The sequence below is a fragment of the Cynocephalus volans genome, chromosome X, assembly GCF_027409185.1.
Source record: "Cynocephalus volans isolate mCynVol1 chromosome X, mCynVol1.pri, whole genome shotgun sequence".
Classification (NCBI taxonomy): domain Eukaryota; kingdom Metazoa; phylum Chordata; class Mammalia; order Dermoptera; family Cynocephalidae; genus Cynocephalus; species Cynocephalus volans.
Window position 1 is genome coordinate 25,788,820 of NC_084478.1, and position 20,411 is coordinate 25,809,230.

The 20,411-nt window shown below is 40.9% G+C and overlaps 1 protein-coding gene and 1 pseudogene across 1 annotated transcript in view; one reads left to right on the top strand and one right to left on the bottom strand.

Moving 5' to 3' along the window:
* Positions 1 to 20,411, top strand: part of LOC134367560 (actin remodeling regulator NHS-like) — a 43,698-nt gene that overhangs the window by 13,962 nt on the left and 9,325 nt on the right. Inside the window, 4 exon segments of the mRNA XM_063084302.1 lie at positions 17,136 to 17,198; positions 19,226 to 19,277; positions 19,280 to 19,395; positions 19,397 to 19,415. Coding sequence (XP_062940372.1) covers positions 17,136 to 17,198; positions 19,226 to 19,277; positions 19,280 to 19,395; positions 19,397 to 19,415 — 250 coding nt within the window.
* On the bottom strand, positions 5,295 to 9,178 carry LOC134367033 (calcineurin B homologous protein 1-like; annotated as a pseudogene).

A 20,411-nucleotide genomic window follows, 5' to 3' on the forward strand; every position in this document is an offset into this window, starting at 1 on the left:
GAGAAAGCACAAATAAGCAAAATAAGCAATGACAGGGGAAATGCCATTGCACCAAAGAAATTAAAAAATTGTAAGAGACTACTTTGCAGATCTCTACGTAAATAAATTTGAAACCTAGATGAAATGGATAATTTCCTAGAAGAATAAAGATTGCCAAAATCGACTCCATTAGAGTTAGTAAGCTTAAATAGACTGATTTCCATAGAAGAAACAGGAGACGTTATTAAGCTACTAAACAGCACCAGGCGCAGATGGTTCCCCAGAGGAATTCTACTAAACCTTCAAAGTCCACATACTCCCAATGCTCTATAAATTGCTTCAGAGCACTGAAAATGAAGTAAAATCTTCCTACTTCTTTTATGAAGCCAGAAAAGATAGCACATAAAACAAGAAAGAAAACTACAGACCGATATCACTCATGATTATTGATTCAAAAATAGTAAATTAAACATTGGCGAACAGAATACAACACCACACTAAGAAATTAATATACCATGACTAAATGGGATTTATTCCAGGAATGCAAGGTTGGTTCCATGTTGGGAAGTATATTAGCATCATATATCGTATTAATAGATACGGGGAAAACACCTATGATTATCTCCATGGATGCTGGAAAAGCCTTAAATAAGACTCAGGGAAATAGGAATTGAGTGATACTTCACTAACATGGTAAAATACATACTTAGTTCAAAAGCAGTACCTTACTTAATGGGGAAACACTAGAGGCATTTCCATTAAAATCAGGAAGAAAGCAAGAATGCTCACCATCTCTCCTGCTATTTAGCATCATGCTAGAGGTATTAATCAATGCAATTAGGCAAGATAAATCAATCGGAGGCATAAGAATTGGTAAAGAAGTAAACCTATATCTATCTGATGATGATATAATAGTATAACAGGAAAATCCTTAAGAATCAATGATAAAACTAACTCAAGCATTAAAAGGATTCAGTAAGGTAACAGGATATAAACACACAAAAATCAGTCCCCTCCATTTACACAAGTGATAGCCAATTAGAAGAGTTAATGTTAAAGAAAACCTCATTTACAGCAATAACAAAGAAGATTAAATACTTAGGAATTAATTTACCAGAAATGTGTAAAACAGATACGAGAAAAACTTTAAAGCACTCCTAAGCACACAAAATTAGACTTTCTCAAATGGAAAGACAGCCCCTGTTCTTGGATGGAAAGATTCAACATTATAAACAAATCAGTTTTCTCTAAGTTAATTTATAAATTTAACACAATCCCAATAAAAATACCAATATGCCTTATTTAATGGAGTTAGGCCCTCTGATACTAAAGTTCTTATGGAAAAACAGACATACAAGAATAGCCAGGAAAACACTGAAATAGGAAACCTAAGAGTGGTGATTAGCCCTACCAGATATTAAAATATGTCTGAAGCCTCAATAATTACAACAGTGTGGTATGGGCACATGAACAGACAAATATACCAGTAGGGTAGAATACAGAGTCCGGAAATAGACCAGAGTATATGTGACAACATAAGATAAAGGCGACATCACAAATCATTGAGGCAAAAGACGGAGTTTTTTGATGATGCTGGAACAACTGGGTAGCCATTTGGTAAAATAAAAAATTTAGCCAGAATTTCTCAACCTTAGCACTATTGACATTTCGGTCCAGATAATTCTTTGCTGTGAGAGCCGTCCTGAGCATTGTGCAATGTTTAGCAGCATGCTCAGCCTTTACCCACCAGATGCCAGTGGCACCCCTGCTCCAACTTGTGACAACCCTAAATGTCTCCAGACATTGCCAAATATTCCCTGAGGGGAAAAAAATCATCCCTGGTTGAGAACCGTTTAATTAGGTCCATACCTCATACCATACACAATAATAAACTCCAAATGGATCAGGGACCTAAACATAAAAAATAAAACCATACAAGTACTAGAAGAAAATATGCATAAATTATTTTTTTATCTCAGTCTAGGAAAAGGCTTTTCTAACTCTGACTCAAAATACAGAGGCAATAAAATGAAAAGTTTGATAAATTTGAATAGTAAATATTTTTGTGTGCCTAAACACCATAAACAAAGTCACAAGACGACAACAACAACAACAAAAAGTGAGAGAAAATATGTACAACAGTAAAAGGGCTAATATCTGTGATAGATAAATAACTCTTAAAAATTGAGGTAGAGAAAAGAGCAAAAACCTGGAATTAAAAATGGGGAAAAGATGTAAACAGACAATTCAGAAAAAATATAAAAATGTTTCTTAAACTTAAGAAAAATTGTTCAAACTTACTCATAATTAGAAATGCAAACAACACTGAGATACCATTTATCACCTATTAGATTGGCAAAAGCTAAACAATATGGCAACATATTCTCGAAAGAAAGTGAGCCGAGACACTGGGTACCGATCAAGCTTTATTAAAGGAAAAGAATCTACCGGACTGCCCTCAAAATGGAGGACAGCACCAGGGGTGGGGTGAGAGAGCTTATATAGGGCACCAAGGGCTGGCTGATACCTTCAAGGAGAGGAATTATGCTGGTGCCGAAGCTATGGGACCAGGGTGGAGAACTGCCCCCTTGCGGAAGCAAAAGGGTTTCTGCTTTGCTAAAGTCACAAGGCTTCTCCTAAAAGGAAGGGGGAGGGGTTTGGTGCTGGAGTGGAAGACAAGGCCAGCGGGTATTTTATGCTTATTGTGTGCACAACGGTGCTGGTCACGTCCAAGATCCATCAATTCTGTTGGTGAAACTGTGGGGATATATATTACTGGTGGAAATTCAAACTTGTGTCCAACCTATCTGGAGTAGAATTTGGTAATACCTAACAAAACTACATACACACTTACCCTTTGCCCCAGCAATCCCACTCCAATAATACAAAAAGTGTATGCATTGCAGAACTGTTTACATTTAGCCAAAATGCCTATACACAGAAGAGTGATGGAGTAAACTTCAGGACATCCACAAAATGGTGCACTGTGCAGCTGTGAAAGCATGAGAAAGGTCTGTATGAACTAATAAAGAATGATTTCTGGGACATCCTCTTAAGTGAGAAAGGCAAAGCCCCAAAGGGCATCTATAGTATGCTACCCTTCATGTTAGAAAGAAGAGTATATCAGAAAATACACGGTGTCCGCTTATTTGCATTCTAATAAGAATTAGAGTCAATTCTGCTATCACACAACATATGCATCCCTAAGAATCTCCATACTACACAAAATTGCACAATAGAAACCAAAGGGCTTCTGGGGAAAACAGAGTTAGGGGCACAACACTCAAAAATTTCTTCCATCACACACACACACACACACACACACACGCACACGCACACGCACACGCACACACACACACACACACAAAGATAGGAACCTAATAAAAAACAGTAGCACAGTTTATTTATGTTAAGTGGTTAAGAAATACATAAGTCCTACATAATTGACATTTTACCTAGAAAAGGTCCTGAAGTTGGGTTGTGGAAGTAGGTGTCGGTAGGGCTGCAGCTTGTGAGTTACTGGAGGGAAGGTTGTAACACCAGGTGTGGACGGGCTCCTAAAACACGGGGTGAACTGAGGTGGCTGGCAGACATTTGAGTTGTGTGTCTTTTGTGTATTCTTTCACAGCTCAATTCAGCTGGGTGCAGTTGCTGCATTCACCTAGGGTTTCTCGCCTATGAAATTGTGCATAAGCAGATGTGAAATTCACGTTATGCTCAAATCATTCTCCTAAAATATCAGTTGCACTGGAACAAACTCAAGTTTTCAAAATAAGCATTATAGCAAAATTGACTGCACAGAAAGGATGAACCGGAAACTAATGATATTGGTTTATCTACAGGGGGTGCGTGGAAACGGGTGTGCCATGCAGCAAAAGGGGAAAGACATAAACTTGGGAACTTTAAATATGCAAGTCAAGGAGCCTCGGAGGTACCTAACAGGTGCCTATCAGACAATTATTCCCTTTTATACAATTCCTGTATTACATCAGTAGATCACAAAGTCAGAATGATACTTGAAAAAAGAATTCCTCATTCATTTATACTTGAGTTATCCCACCTGACCACTTCCCTGTTCTGCACCCCTTGCCCATCCTTTTACAGTGATATTCTTCACCCATTCCCTCCCTAAAGAATTCTGTGTACATTTTCCTTCCTAAGCAAGGAAGCATGCAAGCAAGCAAGTTGGCAATGAGTCCAGAGAAAGTCAGCCGAGGCAGATATGAGGGTACCTCAAAAAGTTCACGGCAAGATTCGTATCATCTTTTAATTCTATTTTTCCATGAACTTTTTGAAGTACCCTTGTATACTCATAGGAGTGAAGAGGCTTACACAGCAGATGTTAGAATGACAACAGCCTGATTCAATGAGGTCGAAACTAAGCTGACTTTGTCAAAGAAGCTGCTCTGGCTTCCTGAAAGGCCTGCCATTCCTCAGGTTGTGCCACCAATGCCAGATTCCATGTTCTAAGGGATTAGCAGTGGTCTACACGAGGAGCTAGGAAGCCAATGTAACCAGGCAGCTAATGCTGCCACATTCGATGCTTTGGACCCCTACCCTACTAGGAGCTATATCTATAGCTTCCAGCGGAATCGTTTGCCAAGTGTAAAAATCTTCAAGACACTGAGGACAATCTTTAAATCTCGGACAGGGTAATTAGGCACTTCCTCACCAGTAATCTCTCTACCTGGAGATGTGAAGTGAAAAGCATTCCAGGGCACATAGCACCGAGGCACAAACTACAATGCAGAGGGTGCCCCGCCTCCTTGTTCAAAAAACCTTGAGAAAGTCCCCAAGCATATTGTCAGAGAAGCCATTCTGGTAGTGACGGTGCCCCCAGACTAAGCAAACCTACAAGCGTCTGAGTATTTTCTGAAGAATCAACACTATACTAACAAGAGCAGCCATGTAGGTATGCATGTGGCAAATCAGAGGCCAGAGTAGAGTGACCTGGGCAAGCCACCTAGAACACCGCGCTTTACACCTCTCACCTTTCAACAAGAGCATCTCCAGGAAACAACCCTCCGATGACAGAATGGAGTGCAGGGGACCAAGAGACCATCACATTCTTCTGAGAGAAGTGTGGGTTCCTGAAAAGCTCCTGGGAAGACAATATCCTGGAGGCCCATTTCTGAGTAAAGGGAGATAAAAACTGCCAGACCACACAACTATCTTGCCAAATCAGAAACATATTTAACAGGCAGAGCTTGGGGTGCCATGTAGAGCAGAGGGAATTTTGAGGGTTAATAGAAAGCAGGGAGACAAAGGTCAAGTGAGGGGCAGGTTGGGTGACAGAGAAGCAGGAAGCAAAGGACTTATGGAGAAAGGTTGAAGGAGATGCAGAAGGCTTGCGGGAGGGAAGGCAGCATGGCTACAGCCGACATCCGGTGAAAGAGCTTGGCTGGCCGGCTCTTGGTGTGACTCCCCCTCACCTTCCCAGACTGGATGGACATGTAGCATTCAGCAGCAGAATGGGGGGCTGATACTTAGAAATGGAGACCGGTGCATGGATACTGAAGAGAAATCGACTGGGTGTGCCATTCTGTAATACCCTGTTCATCCCAGTCGCGAGTTTGTGTTGACAGAGCACATCTGGGGTTGTCATGCAGCAGCAGTGGTGTTTTGGAGGAAGGAGGATGATGGGCTGGAGGTGGGGCTGGTGAACAGGAGGACTCTCAAGGTCCAGTTCTTCAATACTGGAGAGCAAGGAACAGTTTGGTCTCAGCCCTTTGGTCAATAAATTGGAATGTTCATTTTCTGTTCTTGCTCACCTTCTCCAAAACCTTAACAAATCCTGTGAAAGATATGGCACTGTCCCCATCCCCATCAGCCTCCTGGATGGTCCTTTCTGCAATGATGCCCAGTTGCTCATCTGAGATATTCACTCCAGCCATCGTGCACAGCACCTGTAACAGCTCACTGTGGGAGCTCTTGACATGTTTACTCAAATCATATAGTCGAAAATCAAAGTGCAGTTTGTTGCTTCAGCTAAGTGGTTCTGATCCATTGACATCTTTCCTCTCTTCATCATCGTCAATGGGTTCAAAATGAGCCCAGATTCTTATGAATCCATGGAAGTTCACCTGGTCCTCCCCATTTGGAAAGAAAACACTGATGATCTGGTCCTCCAGTGGGTTGATGGCAAATTCTGGAATCTGCTGGAAATCTTCCCAGCTGAGAGTCCCGTTCTCTCCATTGTCCAGGCTGGTATACCAGCTAGAGGTGGACGATCTGAATGTGGGAAAAGCCAGTTTCCTTGATCACCTGGAGCTCTTCCTTCTGCAGTAATGTGGAGGCCTGAGACCCTATCCCTGAGTCAGCAGCTCCTCTAGGAGCAACCCTGCCAGGAGTAACAGTGTAAAGCTAAACACAGAAAGAATTGTATAAAAAATTGTGCTCTAATTAGTAACTTTATTTTTCACAAGGGAATGAATTAGCAATTCTGAAACTGTATGTGTACTAGGATTGAGCAAATAAAGAAATTCATATGGTGGATAATGACAGTGAGGTTTCTCACTGTTGGAGAAAGGAGGTACAAATAAGGAAAAGACGGGGGTCTGGAATGAACCAAGGGGTGTTACGTTAGAATTTAAAGTGTCAATATAAGTTTATGCACATATTCACAAATGCATACATATATATGAAGATGGATAGATATAAAATAAATATGTGTGCATGTGCGTGTATCACTATACAGACATACATTTCATAGCTCTGTCATCTGAGAGGGCCTGAGAAGCAATGACACTCTGGTAACACTGAACACATCTAGCACCCAGATCTTGTTTCTAAACAACATTCTGTAATAAAAGGGCTCCTTGGAAAAAAGATTTATTCCAGGGCTGGATCAGAAAAAATACAGATAAGCCTGGACTATGTTGTGGAGCCAGAAAGTAAGAAAGTGCTCAAAAAATAATAGGTAGACATGTCAAAAGGGCACAGAAGCCAACTCGAAGGAGCTCCCAATGGCTAAATCTGGGATACTTTGAGCAATAAAATAAATAATGGATTATGATACACAGAATAAGATAAATATCCATGAGTACATACTGATATAAATAAATCAATTGATAGATAGATAAATGGGGGAAGGGGGAGCTCTTCCTTACAGAAGAATTCTAATTAATAAATATAGAAGTAATGATGGGAAAAAGATTGCCATTACCCAAATCCACAGTAATAATTTTTGCAGGCAATAATCATCAACGGGTGATAAAATTAGTTGGGAGAAAGTATGTTGAGAAACAGGATGTTTGCATAGTCTCAAAGTTTCTCCCCACAAAATAATTGTTAATTACAAAGAGAAATTAGTAACTTTAGCTGCAGAAGCCAGACAAACACCATCTTAACCCAGTGCTCAATATTAACATTGCCAATAATAGGGCACACCTGTATATGAACCTGCTGATATGAGTTGAGATGACACTTCTGTGGGACTCTTGCCAAAAAATGTGTCACTTCAATCTAATCATGAGAAAACATCCAACAAACCCAAGTTGAAGGACATTCTATAAAATAATTGACAAGTACCCTTCAAAAGTGCCAAGGTGGTGAAAGACGAAGACTGAGGAAATATCAAAAATTGAAGGGGACTAAGGAGATTTGACAACTAAATGCAATGTGCAGTCCTGGATTGGATCCTGGACGAGCCTAAGGACATCAATGGGAAAACTAGCAAAATTCAAATACGGTTAATAAACTAGTGGATAGCATTTATCACTGTTAGTTTCCTGGTTTCAATAAATGTACTATGGCTACATAAGTCTAAGTTAATGTTAGGAAAATCTGGGTAAAGAGTAAATGGGAACTCTCTACTATTTTTGCAACTTTTCTGTAAGTCTAAAATTATTTCAAAATAAAAAACTCAAATATATATGTATATATGTATGTGTCACAGATATTTCAAAGTTTCTAGGTTGGGGCTTACACCTCCAGTGCCTATGATAGATATATGGCTTCAGGAGAAGGTAAGTTCAAGCAGGAAATGCTTAGTTCAGAACCTCTTTACTTGAAATAGCAAAATGTAGAAGACCACAGAAAATCTGACCTAAGGTGATAGAAGTTGTCACAGTATTGGACACTGGCTCCAAGCAGGCTGTCACGGCATAGGTTCCCATTTCAGAGTGTGGAGTCATTTTGCCATAGCAGTTCACCCTCATCCCCTGCTGAATGTAACGTTCAGCTTGGGTGTTCTCATCAGTCACGTCCCTTAGTCCAGTCCAGATCTGCAGATACCTGGACTATGCACCCGCTCTTCCCCCTTGCAAGCCTAAGGCAGACATTCCCAATAGATAACAGCATTGTGTTCTGCTGAATCCACACAGTCACTACCAATCAGTTGGCACCTGAGTCGAAACATCTACTGCAGCTTTCAGTCTGCATTAGGACCCTTGAGGACCCTTGAAGCGTAAGTCCCTGCCTAGATTCTGAGATCTTGACAGACAGGCAAGGAGGTCATCCTTCCTCAAATGTGGTGAGACTCCAGCAGCCTCACCAGGCTTCCCTCTCCAGGCCTCATCAGAGTGACCCAGGGGTAGGATATCTAATGGTCTCTACGGTTGGGGATGATGGAACCCCATGGAAAAAGTTGATTAGGGTCCAGAGGAACACTGAGGCCTAAATCCTTATCATCAACAGTAAACTCATGCCATTCTATTGCCTCTACAGTTATATTCTTTGCCAGACTTGATAAAATTAGCCAGGAAAGAATATCAGAGATTCTTTGTTATTTCATAGCCTGATAATGGTTTTCCACTTATCACATTGCAGCATCCAGGAATTTTAAAATAAAAGGCTGAAGTCAAACCACACACTTCTTTTTACCAAAGAGGCGCATTTGAAGGTCAGGGTGCATTCCAACAGCCTTATTGGGAAGTAAATGGAGGAAATCACTCAAACTAGGACCCAGACCTCCTTAGTCATAGTCCAGAGCTATCAACAATGACCATGTTTACTTTTCCTTTTTCTATCAAGAAGAAAAAAGTGGGTCTCATGAGAGAGCAGCTAATGAGAAAAACCAAACTGGCTTACAAAAGAATTAGAAGACAGAATGAAGTTCTGAGCCAGGACAGAAAAAAGACTCGAGCTGGCAGGAGGGGCATTTCAGTAATACTTGACCAGCCCTGGGATGAAGACCTTATTACTGCCGAACTGTCTTTCCCATACCCAGCTCTGTCTTCTCTTACCCATCCTTCCCCATCCTTACCTTTCTCCATGGGTTCTATTCAAGATTTTCAGTATTCTGTTGGTTTACAATAGACTTGAGATTGAGGAATGCTGATCAAGCCTTTGCTCTGCTATAAAAGAATTACGCACATTCACAGCAACCTAGACAAGTCTGTTTTACTTTAATAAAAATATATTCATGGTTCTTCAGGCTCCCTTAAAGGCATTCTGTTCTTTCAGGACCTCTGTCTAAAAATGGCTCTGTACATCCAAATTAAATCTTTCTTGCTCCTGTTTAGGTGTTTCCCTTTATCTCAAGTAATTTGCTCCTTTAAACCAGTTAAGGTAAAAAAAAAAAAATTTATCTGTAGTATGAGAATCTCGGACATACAAATTCTTATCCAGTCCCAAAACTCTAATTCCTCCATTCTGCTTAAATAAATAAGTTTGAATCCTTAGCCAAACCCACCACACTCTGCAATTGGGTTCTAAAAAACTTACCTTTCCAAATGGATTTCTCGCAAATCCTTTGCACAGACCTTAGACCTCAGCCAAACCAAGCTACAGGTGGTTTTCCAGAAAATATTTTGCACTCTCAAAACAATATCTCTACTTGAAATGCCCTCTTTCCCATTGTGGCCTTTCATTTATTTAAAAAAAAAAAATGAACTGAACACCTACTATTAATAAGTACTAGATGGATACAGAAATGAGTGAGACATAGTTTTTGCCATCCAGAGTACATGGATACCAGAGGCAATTATACAGTATTGACTGTAAGGTGTTCATACCTTACTGTTGTGTAGTGTTGGAGTGGGGTGGGGTGGTAGGAATAAACTTCATGGAAAAGGTAGCATTGAGAAGGCTTTGGAGGATGGAGTACAGTTTTGATATGAATACCCAAAGGAAAAGAACACAGGCTGAGGAACCCACAAGATACAGGAGAAGATGGAATGTGTCCACATGAGTTCGATACTCTGTTTTGGCTGGTGCCTGCGGTGTATGAATGCAGGGCACTGGCTGTAATGCTTCAACAGGCCAGATCTTGAAGGATCAAATGTCAGACTAAAACGTCTGAATTTATTCCATAAGCCTAGTAAATTATTGAAGGGTTTTAAGCACAGAAATAACAATTATCAGAAGGAGCTGTGCTTTATGACAGTATCAGGGTATATGTGCGCAGGATTAATTTCTTCAATGTCTAGAGGTTCTTTTTTGGCATAGTAGGGAGAGAAGAGCTTGACGTTAGTCTCACACATAAGACTGCAGGAGCAGTGATGCCTATCACACTCGCATTTCCCTCACCTTTTTGGTCTTAGCAGAAGGTAGATAGATCTTGGAGGCTGGCTGTAAATAGCTAGTAACTTTAACTGTACCTGTTGCTCTGATGTGGTATTTTCCTTGGAGCAAATCAGCACAGCACCTGGAATGTAGAATGATACAGCTATTGACCACAGCAAATTCTTTCCCCCTCTATGCCCATTTTCAGGGATCACCAGAGGCAGTTTGCTTTTGCAACCATGTCAGCTCTCCTCCCTGCCATAACATAAGTTACAGAGATCATTATCATCTAGACACCCCACAGAATATCACTCCAGTTCATATTTTCCTGATTAGCCTCAGGACAGGAAGTAGCAAGGACTTTAGATGCCTTAGACACCAGCAAGCCAGAGGGTGAAAGCCTGGTACCATGTGTTTTATCAGTCAGGGTCCAGACAGGAAAACATAAACCACACCAGCTCTTTTAACAGGGAATTTAATACAAGGATGTTATGATAAGACTGACAAGGCAAATGAGAAACTTAGGTGACACCAAGACAGCAACAGCAGCAAGCAAAACAGCTAACGGTCCTAGGGCTGGGGGAACAGAAGGAAGGGGTTGGAGTTATTAGAGCAGCCCTACGGTACTAAAACCCACACCCCTGAAGAGGGGCATGGCCTGGTGGTCCTGGTGCCTTGGCAGCTCTGAAGCTCCGAAGACCCAGAAGAGCTGGGACCCAGGCCTCCAAGTAGGGGATGATGCCTGACAGGTGCTAATGCAGTGGGAGCTCAGAAGAAGGACCACACAGAGCTGGGATCTGGACCTCTGAGAAAGGGGCACTGGATGGCTGGGACTGACTGGTATCTCTGAGCGGGCATGATAAGGCTGGTACTGAGAGTGTGAAAACACACGAGAGCTGAAACCAACTGCTGCCATTGGGACAAAGGACCATTGCTGGGATGATGCTAACGTGAACGGCAATCACCAGGAAGAAGTAAGGCCCTTTATCCTCTTCCAGCCTTCTAGTCCCCTGCCTCCCTTTGCACCTTCACTGGCAGAACCTAACAGGGAGAAGCTGGCAAGGAAAAAATGTTGTTTTCAGGGTCCTGACACCACAAAGCAGAGTACAGAAGAGTAGGTTTGGAGCTGAGAGACAATAGCTTAATAACCAGCACAATAGCTAATGAAAGCATTAGCCAACGCATCTGGTTCCTATTAAATATTGTGAGAAACAAAGAAAATTCCTTGTTGCAGAGTTCAGTTTTGGAATTCTTTCTTTCTCTTTTAAATATTAGCCTGGCTGTGGAACAGCCCATAAAATTACTTATCTCGAAATATCACTACAGAATATTCTCAGGTTGATATTCTCTTGCATGCCTGGGACTTTTTCACTCTTCAAAATATAGGCAGACAATGTAATACTACTCACAGTAGAACAGAATGAATTATTGATACACACAAGCACTTGGTGGATCTCAAAGGCATTATTCTGGGTGAAAGAAGCCAGTCTCAAAAGGTTACATACTGTATGATTTCATTCACATGACTTTTACAAAAAGACAAAACCATAGCGATGGAGAACAAATTAGTAGCTGCCAAGGGTTAGGAGTGGGGGAGCTGGGACCATAAAGGGAAAACATGGGGGAGTATTTTGGGGAAACAGAACAGTTCTGTCACCTGATTGTGGTAGTGGTTACACGAGCCTATATATGGGATAACACCCACAGAGCTGCACTCAAAATTTTAAAAAAGGAAAAACAGTAAAGGCAGAATTTGTGTGAGAAAGTCTTACTTTTTGACTCTTAAAAAACGTGCTGAGGTGAGGTCACGTATGAGCCTTAGGAGCGTCTGCCACATCTGCCCTGAGTGCACAGGTTCATGTGGCGTGGGATCAGGCCTGCACCTTCTCTTCAGTTACCACAAGTCTCTGAGGCCCCTGGCTGAGGGCAAACGTGGAGGGGGCTGGAGGGATGGGGCCCCCACCTCTCTGCTATTCTGTTGGCTCACGCTGCCAGCTCCTGTGATTTGGGTGAGGCTGTTTGTGCTGTTCGTAAGTAGTTCAAAGACTCTTTCTTGCCTGCACTTCAAATCCTGGCCTGCCTTTTCCTCATTCATGGCTTTTATTTGGTGCTAGCAACCTTTAAGGTTTGATGGAGCTGAGTGGCCCTTGGCAGTGGCTCCACTAATTGGCAAATCTGGCCACAGGGGATGAATAAGATACTCTCTGGCATTAACATCACAGTGAGCATGGTCCAGTGGGCCCTGTTTGGTGTTCTTGATAGCACAGAGCAATTCCCAGATAAATTCCTGAGCTGACCAGTCAGCAGGAAGTGTTCTCCATCCTGGGCTGCCTAGAGCCCTCTTTTCCATCGTGTGGGGACTACCTTCCACGAATGCCTCAAAAGATAATTCTGTTATGCTTTACATGTTAAAAATGCTTTATTAATAGGATGTGATTAAACAAAGTGTTCTTGAATTTTAAAATATATAAAATTAGTTTGCATTCCATTACCCTGAGAATTTTCATTCTGTTCCAGCTGAGATCAAAACAAGAGTGACAGGCTTTGCGGTTACACGCTCTCTTTCAGAAAACTTCAGTGTGTGAAAATGGCACCACTGCCACTGCTATGCAGGCTTTGCTCACTAGGACGGATCTCACACCCAAAATATATACCCACGGGATGGGACTCAAAAGTGAATGAGCACATATGCTTTCACGTCTGGCTTCTGCTCCACATACTTTTTTGAGATTGATGTGGCATGTATCAATAGTGTGTTCTTTTTCATTACTACTTAGTATTCCATTGTCTGAGTACATATTTCACAATCTGTTTATTCATTCTGCTGTTGGTAGATATCTGGGTTGCTTCTGGTTGTGGGGTTTTTGTTTGGCTTTTTATGAATAATGCTGCTATAACTATTTTCACGCAAGACTTTTTGTGGACATACTCATTTTTCTTACCTCCATATACCTAAGAGGGAATTAGAGGTACACATATGTTTAAGTTTATTAGATACTGCTAAACAGCCTCCAAAGCAGCTACACCATTTTACACCCTCACCAGCAATTTATGAGAGTTCCAGTTGCTCCACATCTTTGCCAACATTAGGTATTATTAATCTTTTTCATTTTAGCCCTTCTAGTATACAGTAGTATATCACTGTGGTTTTCATTAGAATTTTCCTGGTGAGTCATGATGTTGAGCACCTTTGTATACGCCTATTGGCCTTTTGTATATTTTCTTTTGCAAATTGCCTCTCAGGAGAATTGAGGAAATGGTGGTGGCTGTATCTGTCAGGGAAAGGAAGTAAAGGGATGACTTGGAAGAGCAGACTCAATAATGGTAAGGGGACTTTTTCCAGGCCTAACTATTTACACTGTTTGGTGTCTTAAATAGATATTAATGTATAAAGTGGTTAAAAGAAGAATTCAGTAGGCACCCATTTACAAATCTCCCCCCACCCCAGCCCACGACAACTGTCCACAATTCTGCTTCAGTGCTTCGGTCCCTTGGGTTTTTCATGAGGGGCTCTCAGCACCCTCATAAGGGTGCATTTGTGGGCTTCTTTCTAGCCTCACAGTGGGCTGGAAGTGTCGGGGGAAGGATTTGGGCACTTGGGGTTGGGGATGGCATGTCGGGCAGGGTATGGCATTCAGGCCCTTTGGGGAAGCCTGAAGGCCCTGACTGCCCAGGAGAGAGTGGTGACAAAGGACAAACCCGGAAATGGAAGGAAGGCTTAGGACAACAAATGCACAGGATGTCCCCTGGACTCTACCTACCTCATCGTTTTGTTTTTTCCTGATTGTTCACTTTGGTGCGTATTGGAGTTGAGGAGAGGGAAGCACAGGATGAATTACACATGGCATTACTAAACATGTTTGGAAGATAAGAGCACAGTGCCAGCCAGTGGGAGACTTTGTTCCTTTGTCTAAAGGGAACGAATGTGCTATGTAATTGGAGCAACAAGAGTGACATGCGAAGAAGGCATTGCCAGACTTTTTTAAGCCTTTGAGAAATATCAAAGCAATTCATATTCATGTATAACACATCCACACACACTCCTGCGCAGAAAACTCTGAGGCAGATGGGGTCCCCTCCATTTCACAGACAGGTCATAGTATGTGTGCAAATGCAAGGACTTGGTCAAAGGACAGACAAGTGCCATGGTAGAGATGGTAGAAAATGAGAGCCCTTGTCACCTCACTAGAAGCTCAGTGTGGATTGCAATGTACATCTTTGCACTAAGGTTTTTATTCCTGTATTCAAATCTACCACAACATCCAGTCTCCAGTAAATATTTCTCATGTTTAAGACAGCACGATAGTAATATATCAGCTCTGAAAGTCAACTGCTGTAAATGCCATGTGGTGTGGGTTGGATCACAAACCAGAGCCAATTTTTCAAAACATTTCCTGCTGGAATACCCACAACAGTTCAACAGATGTCTTTTGGAAAGTCTTGAAGCAAAATAACCCCCCATCAGCATATAAAATAAACCCCCCCAAAAAGTAAAATATGGAACAGAGGGATTATTTTTTCTTCTGGCGGTAAAAGATTGGGAAAAATCCTGAAATTTTTGGAGACATACTCGTCCATAGCCACAAAAGTGGAAAATGAGCTTTTCTCACACACACCCCACAAGAAAAATTGGGATTTGAAAAAATACTCTTCCACTATTCACCAAAGAAATTTCTTTCACTGCTTTTGAGTATAATGTTTGTTATTTCTTGTTCGAGCAGTTCATAATTCTGGCTTTTATTGGAGCAGCCTCATGGGAAGCTAGGGAAGGAATTTGAGGGTATAGCTGATGGGGCCAGAAGGCACAGAAATGGAGTGAGGCATCAAAGAAGACCCTTTGTCAGGGACTAGGTGGGCATGACTGGGAGTGGCCAGTTCTAAAATGCCATGCCTTGGAGTCTCAGGCCTCTCAAAATCAGCAGTACAAGGGGCAGAATGGGGGCCTGAAAGAGGAGGGGAAAATTACTCTTGTTTTAGATTTTTTTCTCCAACATTTTATTATGAAAAATCTCAAAAGTCCAGAAAAGTTGAATTATACAGGGAACAGGCATATACCCAAGAGGCAGAAATGATTTTTAGTTTTGATCTGACAGTTTGTTTCCACTGGGGCTGATTTTGACCTTCATCAAATAAATGCTCTTGAATGAATCAATCTTCCCACCCACTTATTCTAGGGAAACCAAGGTTGTTCACTGCACTCTTGCACTGAGAGAGAATTCCAAAATCAGGAGTTCCTGTGGGTCTGCTTCTACTATCTGTTGTTTTGGATGCTTCTTGCTCATGCTGTCTTATCTCCTCCTGTGCTTTGTTATCTTTGACTTTAAAGTGGATATTGTACGGAAAAGTTATATGTGGATGGAGATAATTTGATGTTATTTCTCTAGGAGAGGATTTTAGTTTGCTTATGTCAGGCACATGGGGGTGCTACAAGTATAACAAATATTTCTTAAGTACTACTGAGGCAGTAGGAATACAGTTAGAAACAGAAATACTTAAAATTTCTCTGAATAAGCAATAGCATTCATTTAAATGCATTCGTTAAAGAACAATTTAGATTATACAAGTTTGATAAGCACCCAGCTTTTCCTCACCTTATGCATCAGCACCCATTAAGAAGTGGCATGCTGGGCCATGCAAAGATTCCCTGAAGTACCAGTTCTCTTGTAGTTTTATTTCTTAGATAATTTAGAAAAAAAAAATATTATGTTACATTAAAGCCATGCTGTAGGGTGAGTGCTATAACACAAGCCTAACTGAATCCAAAGCTGAAAAGTTTCGAGTTTCAAAGAGTTTCACTGTCCTTCTCAGTAGATCCTGAGAAGGGGATTCTGCTTACCACATTATTCCTCAAACAGGATTGGCTACATGATTTGTAGGGCCCAGTGCAAAATGAAAGTGCAGGGCCGCTTACTCAAAAATTAAGAATTTCAAGATAGTGATAGTGAAACATTAAAGCTAGCATGGGGACCTTCTGAGTGCAGGGCCCTGTGGGACTACATAGGTCACACACTTGCAAAATGTCTCCAAACGTAGTATATGAATATGAGGAAGAAGCAAATTTTGAGCAGTCTAGAGGAAGAAATTATACATAGGAAATTTTCTTCAAAGTAGTTCACAGGAAAATAAAATCACTCTAAGGAAAGAAAATAATTCAGTCTTCCCAAATTAGCAAATGGGACCAGGATCTAAAAGATGGGACTGTTATAATTTGCAAAGACATTTTCACACATATTTCACGGGTACAAGGTAAGGATAATAATAATGCTAATAGTCATAGTAGTAGCTGACACTAACATATGGGGCTTATTAAGTGCCAGGATTCTTCTAAGTACTGTATATTACATATATTTACTCATTTAATCCTCAAAACAGCCCTGGAGAATGGATGCTACTATTTCCCTATCTTACCACAGATGAGGAAACTGACATCAGAGGGGTTGAGTAATTGCCCTGGTCACACAGAAAATTAGCAATGGAGCCAGGATTTGAACTCAGACAGACTAGCTCCAGAGCCTGTGCTCTTAACCCCTATTTATGGGGCCTCTCATTTAAAAAAAAAAAATGAAAAGCTAATTTAGAAGGAAGAAAGGAAGGCAGGCATTATCCCAGTACCTTCATTCATTAATATCATAGATTTGGTCTAACCAGGGTATACTGTGTGTTGTGTACACGTTTTTAATTTTTTCTTTTTTTGCATTTCATGTTCATAGTTTAACAGCACCCGTTCGCCCTCCCCCACTGAGTGTTGTCACATGACCCCATGGAGTAGAAAGGTACTGGCTTGAGAACATCCCTTCACAGCCCTATCCTGCTCTCTCCAGACATCCTCCCTTTCTTCTCTTTTAACTTTACTGCAGACTCTCTTGTTTCTAACTAACAGTTTTTCTTTTAAATCAATTTAAAGAGTGGTCTTTTGCTAATTTGAATTCAATAGAATATAATTTAGACAGCCATGCCATTTGTTTTTCCCCCACTTACTCCCCCACCCCCCGCCCACAAGTTGCAACCCAGGCTCTGTTCAACACGGGCGTCACCTAAAGCTGCTCCTGGTCTTTGTAGTTCAGAGGAGAGAAATTCCAGCTTGCCCTACATTTATCAGAACCGTAAAGGTTCAGCTTCTCCAAGCCAAAAAGAGAACAGAACAAAAAGATTCTCTGGCAGCCAATTGTCCCTGTCACCACTAAATAAAAAGTGCTTTTGGCTGCTGGTCAGAGCCTGTAGTCAGGTTACTATCCTTTCCTTGTTTCTCAGTCCATTGTTATTCAAGGAAGGAATCACCTACAAAATGAGGCCTCTGGTGGTGGGGGTTTCTCTCTAGCACTTGCTCTCTCTGGTGCTAGCTCTCTCTGTCTCTCTTTTTGCATGCAACAAACTTTATTCTTTTTGGAAGTTACCTAGGAAACAAAGTCTTTTGTGCTTAAACTTTATTTGAGCTACTCGCTTCACTGCGAATCTGCACAAAAGCTGAAGAGGGAAAGAAGTTTGCAATATTTTACTAAAACGTTCATGGAGAACACATTTATCCCAAGGGGGGGGTAATCATATCCTGTTGAGTGCATTGGGGGGCTTTGCAGAAACCTCTGACAAGGTAAGTGAACAAGTGGCTCTGCAATCTGCTCTTTAAGGGGACTTGAGAACAGTTCATTTGACAATATGTGAAGTCCTCTGAGCCAATAGGGCATGATGTTTCCAAATGTGAGGACAAGAAATTATTAAAAAATTAATCCTGATTTTAAGACAGAATATTACTAAAACCTTACTGGAATAAGAGGAAAACATATTTATTTTATACAGATACCCACCTTCCTCCAAATTGTATAATGAAATAAGACTAGGTTGAGTGGTGAAAACTGAGTCTTTTAATAATCTGGTTTAGAAACCCAACTCTGAAATCAAAACTGGGACGGAGCCATTATAATAATCTGGGCTAGGAGCTCAACCCAGAAATAAAAGTTAGACAATATTAATGTTTATCAAAGGTCTGGATGGAGAATTTTCAAATGTCATATAGAAATCTAAGCCTCTAACTTCACAGCCTTAAGAAAAGTTTTGCAATGCAAAGCTCAAAGAAAGTAAACTAGGACTGTTTTATCCCTCCAAATTTGAAAAAGAAACTCACGTGAATCTTTCCCCCCAGTAACAACATTCATATTTTCCACTACAGTGGGTGGGGGGAAATTCTTCACTTTGGCTTTTTCATTTGCATACAGTGTTGATGAAACTGAGTTTTTAAAATGTTATTCCCAAACGCCTAGTCCCGCAGCGAAGTTAACTCCTTGTGTTTTAATGCAGCCTCTCAGATTAGTTTGGTTTGTCCTTGAGGTGATGTGTTCTGGAATGTCTCCTGACTGCAGGTTTCCTGGCACGTTTTCTGAACCTCTTCATAGGCATCTAACTCTTCTTTCCTTGATCCTAGTCATCATCACTGAGCACTCTCAAGACTTCCGATAGAAATTTATGGCAAGATAGACAGCCAGAAAGTGCACCTAACTTTCACTGGATTAGAGGCCCTAAGTTCTCTTCGGTTGGAAGTTTGGAGATTTCTGGCTACCTTGTCTCTCCTCTTAATTCCATTTAACCTGAAAAGCATGTTTATTCAGTCCATTTTTTCTTTTGTGTTACTTGACTATTGAAATAATACTTTCAATTAGTTGTGCTTACTAACTATTTCTAGGAATTCTTCCTTTGTCCTAAAAGCTTATTTCTGACCTCGTTTTTTCTTATCTAAACTATGCAATTCCTTAGATGTGTGCTTATGTGTAAACTCTGACGGCTGAATCTGAATGTACTTTGTTTGCAGTCCCATCCTCCAGAGGATGAAGATACAGATGTCATGTTAGGGCAGAGGCCAAAAAACACAGTATTCCCTCTACACTGGACAAGCAGACCAACTGGAGCAAAGCACTACCTCTCCTGACACCGGAGGAGAAGATGAAACAAGATGCCCAAGTGATTTCTTCTTGCATTATTCCTTCCCATCAATGTCACTGGTAGTGTTCTGTTTTTTTCTTAGGGGCAGTTGGGTCATATTCTGCATATTCAATATGTTCAAAACCTGTGCTGCTGGGCCCACCAGTTAAGAACACCATTTTGTAAGCAAGTAATACCTTTTCCATCAAAATACAACCCAGAAGATGTTCAATAGGCTTTTGTCAGATTTTGAACATCAATTTGCATATGTTCTGCTGGGCTGCTTGTTATGTGAAAAAAACAAAATCACCAAACAGCTCTTTGGTCATAGCTGACAAACAATGGAGAAAGCAGTAGTGATTAATCATATGATAATGATGTGTGGTGCTGCAAGAAAGAAAACACCAAAGCCCCAGGTTCCTAAAACTGCCAGCATGGTCCTGTAGACCAACTAGCAAGTCTGTTTTCATGCTTCCTTGGATGAAGGTAGGCTTATTTTAAAAGGCCCTGTGGATTTCCATATTAATTTTAGGGGTTTCTGACCTAAATATCTATGGGTACATAGACGAAGTGTGAATTCTATCGTAAAACCATCCAGCCTGTCTTCCTTTCACTCTCTGCTTTTCTCCTCCTGTGTATTGAGAGTTTGAATATTAGTCTAGGTAGAATGAAGCCTAGCTGGACTTTTCTTCAAAGTTTATTAGCAGCAATTGTAAATTCCAGAATTGGATCTGGTAATCTTACTTGTAAGTAAAATAATGTAAGCAAGTATTCTAACTCTCAAAGACAGAAATTAAATTATCTATCCATGAAGCTTTCTTTAAACATCTCTAATAGTTACATTTTAACTTATTTGTATATTGAAAATGACTAAATACCCATGTTAAGGCTGATTTTCATCTTGGTGTCATGTAACTAAAGATTTCATATCACTCAAGATGCATTTTGGACACAGCTATTATTATTAACCCCACTCAGATTTCTCGCACATAAAGTGGGTAGCAAATGGACCAGGAATCTGGGACAGATATTCTTTCCTTCCTGAAAAAAAAAAAAAAGGAGTTCTAGTTGATTGG